We start from the raw sequence: 10346 nt of genomic DNA on the forward strand, positions 1-10346 counted from the left end.
CTTGCCTTTGCTTTACATTTGATTTTAGTGTCGGGGAAGGGGCTGAGATTTAGAAAGCAATGATGTAAATGATCAGACTGCAGGCTGAGAAATGTTGGTGGTAATATTGCATATGGTGTAAAGTCATTAAACAAATTATATCAGTGGTCAACTATAAAGTATTATACAATAGCATTCCATTCCAATAAAATCATAGAGTGATTGCCTGAAATGTAAGCGTATGATCCTGGGCCGGCTGAAAACGTGTGGCGAACACGCATTTTCCCCAACACTTTTCAATCAGGTGGGAGCAGACACCCGCCTCTTTTGGTTTAGTTGAATAAAAAATATTGATGCAAAAGCATTGAAAGGAAGGGCAAAGTGCTGTTTTTTAGACCGATTTGCCTCACGATTTGTCAACTCGTCCACACATCCTCTGTCCAAATTTGGATTATGTTCAAACTTGTACCTAGACTTGTTCAATCAAAAATGATTAACTGGAGTTAATCAATAATCACAATAGACTGTGAGTTATTAGGCCTACAGTTGCATTGGGCAGGCCTACATAATGCAAACATACACAAAGCAGTTATATTGTCCAATCATGTTTCTGTCACTGTGTCTGTTAGTCTAGCTTTAAAATATAATTAATATGAACATGTACAAGGTTGCTGCAGTTTGGCCCAGGAGTTTTGCCAATATATATATATTTTTTTAACCATGTGACTTGATTAGAAAAACTGGTCCCATCATAGCCCATATATATCATTTTTATAACTGATTAATCACGTCATACTGTATAAGGTCTGGAGTTTTACCTGGTTAGGTTACCAGATCAGGATAAACTACAGGCCCCAGGAACGAAGATCGCCCCAGCACTCTTGGACCTGTTGTGCCACTTTTCGGATCAAGGTACAGATATAGACACAATTGTCTCCTCACTGACTTGTGTTGCTGCATGATGTTATAAGTTTAGTCATATTGAGGTTTCCTTTTTATTAGGTCAAGGCCTATGGCAAAACCTGTTATCTTGATTACATAGTGTTTTTAATTGGTCTGCTGTTTTCAGTGTGATCTATTCGTCCTTATTTTTTATGAAATAAACATATTGTAGGCCTTTATGTGTCAACATATCATATCCTTAGAACTATGATGCAGAGGAGGACTCTCCCCCTCTGTATGTGATGTTTCGGTATGGTTTCAGCTGAGGCAGACAAATGCATGAGCTCAACTGGTTCTCACAGACTTGGTGGCGCCAGGCTTTCACACAATCACAGGATGTGTAAAGGCTTCAACAACGACCCATTAGGCCCCAATCACTGGGAATCGATCAGGCGTTAACACGGCTTTGCAGATGCAAATGTTGGAGAGGGTCGGACCTATATAGGGAGGGCCTCAACAGGTATTGTCACAACATTCTCTGACCCACCTCAGATAGTTTGCTGACCAACACAGAGCTCCTAGAAGCAAACATGGTCAAGATCTTCTCTGTAGACTGGCTGGCACAGAGCCATCACAACACCAACCCGAAAAAAGGACCTGTGGATACTATGCCAACCTACTTCAGACCTCATGTTCCTTGCATGGTCCAGCCTCGACCGCCAACATCTTATAACAAGATATATCTCCAACCAAAACCAAAGACCACAAGGATTGAACTCACGGATTCCACTGAAGAACCAAAAAATCTAGAATCCAGGTTGAGCTCACCTCAGCATCCGATAACTTGCTCTTCCCCAAGTCGTAAGTACAATTTACTATACGATACAATTACTTAATATTACGTGTATAATGATGAAGTGTATTAACTGATATGTTATCACAGTTTCAGAAAACAGCGGGTACACCTCGGGGTATGACAGTGAGGCTGCCTCCTCGGAATGTCCCTCGGTGGAAGAGGCGAGCGAGGGAGAGAGAGACGGAGGCCAACGACGTGTGCGTACTAGGTTTACACCGGAGCAGATAGAAAAGCTGGAAAAGATTTTCAACAAGCACAAATATCCAGATGCTGGGGAAAGAGTCAAAACTGCACTGAAGTTGAACCTCTCTGAAACTCAGGTAAGAAAGTAAACTAAATGTAAACTAACAACTGGACACAGACATCAATTATAACGTTTTACATTTTTTACATTTTTGTCATTTGGCTGACGCTCTTATCCAGAGCAACTTTCAGTTAGTGAGTGCATATATTTTTCATAAGGTCTATTCCACGTTGGTTCAAACAACGTGGACTCAACCAGTTTGTGCCCAATGGGTATGCACATTTTTGTCATTAGGCCTATACATTGTGTATTTGTATTTGATTCGATTACATAAGTGTTCATTTGGTTCTGATCGTTTTCATGTTATGTTTCAGGTGAGAACTTGGTTTCAGAACAGGAGGATGAAACTGAAAAGGGAGCTCCAAGACTTGCGCGCTGAGTACCTCGCTCCCGCTCAGTCTCAGATGATGTTCCAGCCCATGCGACCATTTCAGTACCCCGGCTTCGGTGGACAGCACCTCTCATACCCCGCTGCAAACTACGTGATGTACCCGCCCATGGTGCAACAGATCCCCATGAAACAGATGGTTTCTCATCATCAGCACCCGATGATGTCCAACGCACATTTATACTAAGGACAATATGCTACACACTGAACATTCCACTCTAACACTTAAAAAATCAAGTGCAATCTAGTTGTTGTTTTTTCTTGGATGTGAAAAATGTTTATATTTCGTATAAAGATGTACAGAGATTAAAGTATATTTATCATTCAATAAAGTATATCTTATATCACAACCTTACTTTTCTACTTGGTCACTTTCATATGCAATGTCAACATTTCCAAGTTTGATAGCAACAATAGTTTGATAGTATAGGCAGATTAACTAAATTCTGATAAATGTAGGATGATCGCATTATTTTGATTACTGGATTAGTGGTACCATGAATAGATCATATTGATCTATCATTCAAGAATAGAGGCTCCAGGGTCATGATACGCAGTGTGGTTGGGGATCAGTTGATTGGCTCTTGGGCCAGAGTTGTCATTCTGGCAGCTTCCCTGATGTTTGTACTCGTATGTTTTGTATTTATTAAGGATCCCCATTAACTCCGTCTTGTCAGGTATAGCCTCCTAGTTGCCCATCTGAGATTTAAATTATTTAGGCATGTCAATTATTAAAGAGTATGACTTCATTATAGGCCTTTATGACATTAGAGTAGATGGTGTTGAACAGAACTGTAGGCAAAAAAACTGCCACGGCAGCAGCTACTCTCCCTGATGTTGACCCATGCCTACTAGATAACAGATCTTAGGCCTACAAAACTAATTATATATTGGCCTTTGCATATAGCTTGAATGAATCAATGAAATACTGACAGAACAACTCAATTTTAGGCTGTATCATCCACGTCACTTCCCGCTCTTCTTGTCCACCACAGCAGTGGCCCACATACTGTGCTTTCATATGCGCGTCAACTAATTCTGTTTGTCTCTAATGCGGCACTTCAAAGGTTAGCTAACGGGGAGATCATGGTCAACAATTAGTCCTAATTCCGCCTGTCATTGATGAGTTTACACTTACCACATGAGCCCTAGGGACTGGCTCCAGAGAGTCTGGGGTTTTGTGTGCTAAAGAGCCCGATCTCAGGTTTGAAGTTCAGCCTGAGGTAACACTGGGATTACGTGATACGATTTCTGAGACCCTATGTCTTGAAGTAGGTAATAGATAGGACACCTTTGTCTATATAAATACATGTGAAAACCAGTCATTGAAGCGTGATCATTTAAAGGAGGTAGGCTATAGATCACAAAACCACCCATACAGACAAATACTGACAGATACGATATAGGGGGCAAATACTGTAGGCTATATTATGCAATTAAATCAAATCAAAGTTTATTGGTCGCGTACACAGATTTGCAGATGTTATCACAGGTGCAGCGAAATGCTTTTTTCTAGTTCCAACAGTGCAGTAATTATGAAAATGTACAGTGATGTTGTTGTGCTGAATGAAATTTAGGAACTGCATTGAGACATGCTATGGAACGTGGTTGATTGAGAATCACGATTCCGCAGGGGCCTAAAGCAAATGCCTTTTCAAATTCACAAGTAAACAGAGATCAAATGTGGTTCTCTCATTTTCCGTTTAGGCATGCTGACAGCAATCACACCCACTTTGTCAGAAAGACAATTGGTCCTCATCAGCAATCAGCTGCATGTTGGCGAGCAGACAGCTGGGCGCTTCTGTCTACATCTGGAACAATGGTCTCACAAATGATAGTTACAGTAGCCTGGCCCCATAGAATATCAGCGCAATAAAGAATTTAACGTATAGAAAAAGGCCGTATGCCAGCATACATTTTTGGGGTAATATTTGCATTGCAGGGGCATATAGGGCCTATATATTTCCATATTAGATTAATGTAGGCTATCAATAAATCATGCCAATGCTTTTGACAGATACATAAAAATATTGAATTTACTTTTCCAAATGAAATAATGTAAAATAATCAAAGCAGTTTTGTTCAACCCCCTCTAATATAATATTATAATGGCCTATAATAAAGTCATACTCTTGAATAATTGACAAGCCTAAATAATTTCATTCTGAGATGGGCAACCATGAGGCTATACCTGACAAGACGGAGTTTCATAGCCTACTCAGACATGGTGGCGCCGGGACACATCAACTAGGCTACTGAACTTGTGAAAAACCACAATTGCAACATCTATTAATTTCCATTACACCGACCATCAAGTTTTTATCGTTCCGTTGAGAGTCCTTTGCATATGCAAATACAGGGGTGTCTCCTATATAGAGCGAGGACCCGAGGCTAGAGGCCTACAACAGACCACCAGATCGCACCAACAAGAGGGCACACCATGGCGAACTTCTCAGTAGAATGGCTATCTCAAAGTTTTTACAACACTTCAACGGACCGAGTGGACATCGAAGAAGACACAACATATGACAGGACAAGGTCTCATATGCCTTGTGTAGTTGTTCCTCGGGCTCCATCAATGTATAATCAGGTTTCAGTTGAGCCGAAAGTACCTACTGAAGTGATACTTCATGTCGACATGAAAGAGCTTGCTACTAAAGACGACTACACTCCATCATCTCCAAACGGTAAGTGTATAATTTCCCCCTCAAAACAATCAATTTGAGCATTTCATGTTGGAGTGTGTTACATATAAACCTACTTGTGATTTCTGGATGATTGACTGACAATATTTTGTTTGTTTAACTTTCCAGATAGCTGTGGCTACACGACGGGCTCTGAGAGCGAGGTGGGGGACGATAGCGAGAGCGAGTCTGCACTACACCGCAGGATGAGAACCAAGTTCACCTCTGATCAGATCTGCAGACTAGAACGAACCTTCAACAAACACAGATACCTCGGTACAACTCAGAGGAGAAAGATTGCTGAGAAAATGAAGCTCTCTGAAACTCAGGTAGGGGCACAAGCCATAGCCTAAGCTATGATATGTCTTCACGACTTGGATTTATGATTTGATCAAGAACAACATTACAACGTTAGCATTCAATAATGTATCATATTTTATGATTTCCTTTCAGGTGAAAACATGGTTTCAAAACAGAAGGATGAAGCTGAAGCGAGAGGTCCAAGACCTGCGGCCAGAATTCTTTGCTCCTCCAGCATCTCTGCTGCCACCGCTGGTCTACGCCGCAGCTCCGTTATTTCAGCACCAAGCGCATGGTGGACAGCTCCCCACCTTCGCCCAGAGCACACATGCTCTCTGCCCGCATCACATTCAGAGAGTCCCAATGCAACAGATGATTCATCGAAAACCAATCCACCCCATGATGTTGGCGCCCTGTTACTACTGATTGGACAGCAATCCTAAAGACTGATACTTATAGTATAACTTCTGTTTTAATAGTGAACTTCTGTTTAATTATTTGACTTGCAACTGGTTGATTCCAATTGGGGAATTTGTATCTAGAATCTAGATCTGTCTCCATCCTTGTCCTTTTTGAGGGGATTATAGACATTGTAATTAATTGCAAAGTACTAAGTTATATGTACATACAGATAAATATATGTAAACATTCGGAAATGACGTTTTTCACAAATAAAATGTATAATTGTTGCTAGCTTCTTGCTTTTTGCTTGTTTTCTCCATTATGCATGGTCTATTCCATATTAGTTTTGGTTCAGTCCTTGGAATAATTGTCTTTTAACCAAGCAGATACTCTACAATCAGAGGCTTATTTCATGCACATATGCGTTCACTGATCTTCCTTAATTAAACCAAAAACAATGCAAATTCTAGGCCAACTAAAAATAAAACCATGACATCATAAGTAGGTCTATAGCTATGAGACTAGTTATTGACACGATACGTTTGCATGGGTCGTGTATGAACGAACACAATGGCTTGGTGTTTAAACGCCTGTCATAATCTCCATGTGAATAAGGTCTCGCAACAAGCGGTATAATTTCAGCAAACTTTATGTATGGCAATGACTTGTCGCTGATTCCTCTTTGGTGCTGATTTTAGTATCGCGCATTGCATCTATAGGTTTCGCAAATACTCGATGTGAAGAATGAAGGGGGATGGCAAGTGTTAGTGGTGCGTTTCTTCAACCAACCCTTCACATTATGAACTCATATTATTTTGGTAACAAATTATTTTAGGTATTTTATTAAAAACGCAAACAAAAGCATTACATCAATTCACTGCTCAAGAAAATATCAATTTGTTACATGATCTAATACCGACTTGAAGGGTGGTCTTCCGATAACGTTATATTTATGTCAGTAGGCAGTATAGGCCACTCCAATCTGTCTAGAGCAACATGTAGCGGCATACAGATAGATACGTCTGTATGCTGGCTGCTGTAGACAAATGTTTCCGATGGCGTCCGGTGGTATGGTGTGGCTCCGAGCCTTGACTGCACTCTGCTAGCAGGAGATTTGCATCTTCAAAGAGGTTGAAAGAGACATCAAAGAAGAGGTAACTACAAGATCATTGAGCTCTATTGTCTCTCAATCGGAGAATTCGCACTTACTCGAGAAGCGCGAGGGACGGCGCCCTAAAGTCTGCAAGAGGTGTATATTGCCTCACGTTAAAGTCATTAGTTGATACCAGCTAAATAGGTTGGCTGATTGAGTCATTCCGAATTTCCGTCATAAAAAATTCTGGAGTAATTTAATGGTCCATCCCATTTACCAAACTAGTCTATTTATGTCACCTCTTGTCGGATGAGATGCTCTATCTCAACCAGTTCTGAGTGAAGTTGGTTCTAAAAACCAGAACATCTGACACTCAGGGCTTGCAGTGCATCAGGGCTTGCAGTGCATCAGGGCTTGCAGTGCATCTGAGGTCAAACATGCACAGATATGATCGAGGAGTAGTATGAAATGTGTATGCACTCACTACAGTATGGAAATGTATGCACTCACTACTGTAAGTCGCTCTGGATAAGAGCGTCTGCTAAATGACTAAAATGTAAATGTCGAAAAATGTAGGCAGTCCTGCAAAATCACAGCTCTGGTATTGAGTCCCTGACTGTGCACTCTGTTAAACAAAGACATTTAGAGTTTCACGTTTTCCAAACAATAGGCCTAAATTATAATTTTAGCATAATCTATGGTTTATGCTAAATCTAAGGGATACTGACACCTATTGCTGCTGGTATTGGGCCATCGAACACAAGACTGGTATTGGGTCTGCAAAAAAAAAAGACTAATGAATCGTTTTGCTTCTTGCATTGAGTTTGGTAAGGCACATATAACAACCAACGGTTAAATATGTTGCTGCTTTCCCTGCTTGTCTGTAGACTGAGAGGCACTGTTTTTGCATGACCAAAATGGTGATCTGCATATGAGTGTGGTGTTGGGGGCCTATTGGAACTCAGGGGAAACTGTCTGGCTACTGGAAGTAACTTTGATTGACATTCATTCTCAGCCATGAAGTATGATGGTATTGTCTAGGCTAAATGGAAAGGATAGTGTAGGCCTAATTTATGTTAAAATAAAAGTGACTGTATTTTTAATACAACAATAAATACCTGTTCAATTCATCATTCCAAACAGTCGATTTCTGAGTGGATAAACTATTGTAAATATCTAAAGCCAGCTAAATCTGAATCAGTCCGTCTGCGTTTGTTTCTCCTGAGTGGCGCAGTGGTCTAAGGCACCGCATCGCAGTGCTAACTGTGCCACTAGAGATCCTGGTTCGAATCCAGGCTCTGTCGCAGCCGACCGGGAGACTCATGGGTGGCGCACAATTGGCCCAGTGTCGTCCAGGGTAGGGGAGGGAATGGCCGGCAGGGATGTAGCTCAGTTGATAGAGCATGGCGTTTGAAACGCCAGGGTTGTGGGTTCGATTCCCACGGGGGGCCAGTATAAAAAATATATGTATTCACTAACTGTAAGTCTGCTAAATGACAAAAATGTAAAATGTTTGATCTGAGGGTGGGTATTGGACAGGAAGGGATTGTATTTGGGTAGGTTGAACTTGATTGTCTCTGGGTATTGAGGAGAGCTGGAAGTTTGTAAGTGCTACTCATCCATTTACTGTATACATGAGTTGTATCAGTCACAATATCTGATTGATTGTTTACTAAAATTGTGTCAAGCACACAGTTTGTTATAATGAAATAAATCACAGTATGAAGTAAATCACAGATACTACAAACTGAGCAACAGAAATATATCATTTATACAATGTTTTCTGTCATTGGTTGACAAAACATTATTCTGGTAATACCCACCAGGAGGCACAACATTCATGTCTATTACAGTATTTCAAAATGAACTGCAGTTTCCTTTACTTTATGGTTAATTTTAATAATTCACCATTGTGGCAAACTAGCATGTGTAGTAAGGTAAGAATGTGCTAACTGCCCTGCTAAGAGCTGACTGGTCTGTGGCTGAATGGCTGCAGACAGAGAGGAGCCGACAGGACTGAGTAGGGTGGGAATAATAGACCCAATGGCTGTTTTCTGCATAATGAGCACACATGTCATTCTCCCATCACTCACTCTTCCATTTTATCCTAGGCTCCAGATGCTCTGATACAGGAGACATTCTTCAAGAAGTGCAAGCATCTATTGCAACTGAATTCTCAGAATTAAAGGCAAGATTCTTAGAACCGTGCATAGTTCTTAGAAACTAGCATCGTTTTAAGAAAATTGCATCATTTTGGAAAATCACGGAAATTCCTGTTTTGTGGAAAATGTGTATGATAAGATCAGAAACACACTATTTAAAACCTTTCTCTTTACCATAACCACTTTATATGCTTCTTTAAATCTCATAGTATTGAGAAAAAACTACTGTTTAATTATTAAAGTGTAACCTTTCCATAGCTAAGCTAATGGGGGACTTTACTGGGATCTAAACAATCTTTTGCAATGCCCTTGACCTTAAAAAAATTGCCATTCCTCGAAATCTTATTAATGTGTGAATGTTCCGTTAAAATCGCCATAAAGTCATTTCTGCATGGTGGAAATACAAGGTGGTTTGGTGGTATTTTAACTAAGTCAAAGAATAACTAAAATGTACATCTATTTAAGATTTGATTATCTGATTCCACACGAGCTATTCATGGTTATTCAATTTAAGGGATACATTTGTCCTATAATAGAAAATAAGACACAAACATTTGAAGATCAATAATTGGTTATTCAGCACACCCAAAAATGTTTTACAGACTTTGTTACTGAACAACAACAGACAATTCCATCCACTAGGTGGACAACAAACATTGCAAAACATTAATCAATATAGAAAGTCTGTAATACAACAACAACTTTGACATCTACGAAATGTACTACAGTATTATCATCATAATATCAAATAAAGGAGGTGACGATAGAATATTTCAGGACATTGTAAAACCCAGTTCCTCATTACGAGGTATGGTATAGTCTCTCCACTGAGTTCAGGGTATCTTGTTGTGGTCTTGTTTTCTGGAGTCCTCTGGTTCAGGTCCAAGATGGGGGAACAGGGAGAACTTAGGGCTGTGCTGGTTGACCAGGGGTAGTCCAGTCGGTGAAATACCTCTGCAGCCCCATTTTCCCATGCCCTATGCCTCTTTAAAGTTAAATCTCAAAGAGGTATATGCATAGGAAAAAGAAACAGCGAGTACAGATACCCCTCTCGATTTGGCCGCTGTGTGGACCTAGAAGGGAGAGACACAGACAACCTCACAGAATTAACTCTTTGGATATGAAACCTTATTAAAATAACACAAAAAAACAAGTGATTCATATTTTATCATGTATAGCCAACATTGCACAAGTAACTTATACTTTAGAATACGTTGAAAATGATTTTCAGGACTTCAATCATTGAATAAAACAATAACTGCAATTGACAAATTCTTACTTAATAATAATTTGCTA

The 10346-nt window shown here is 40.1% G+C and overlaps 1 protein-coding gene across 1 annotated transcript; it reads left to right on the plus strand.

Moving 5' to 3' along the window:
- Positions 1 to 1427: 1427 nt before the first annotated feature.
- Positions 1428 to 2596, plus strand: LOC311110553 (homeobox protein vent1-like; the record flags this gene model as incomplete). The annotated part of the gene is made up of 3 exons (XM_084153060.1): positions 1428 to 1722; positions 1805 to 2037; positions 2336 to 2596. Exons 1-3 carry the CDS (start codon positions 1452 to 1454, stop codon positions 2594 to 2596), a joined length of 765 nt encoding a protein of 254 aa, XP_084009186.1. The 5' UTR covers positions 1428 to 1451.
- Between the last annotated feature and the right edge of the window lie 7750 nt (positions 2597 to 10346).

The sequence above is a fragment of the Coregonus lavaretus genome, assembly GCF_964263955.1.
Source record: "Coregonus lavaretus genome assembly, chromosome: 36".
Lineage (NCBI taxonomy): Eukaryota > Metazoa > Chordata > Actinopteri > Salmoniformes > Salmonidae > Coregonus > Coregonus lavaretus.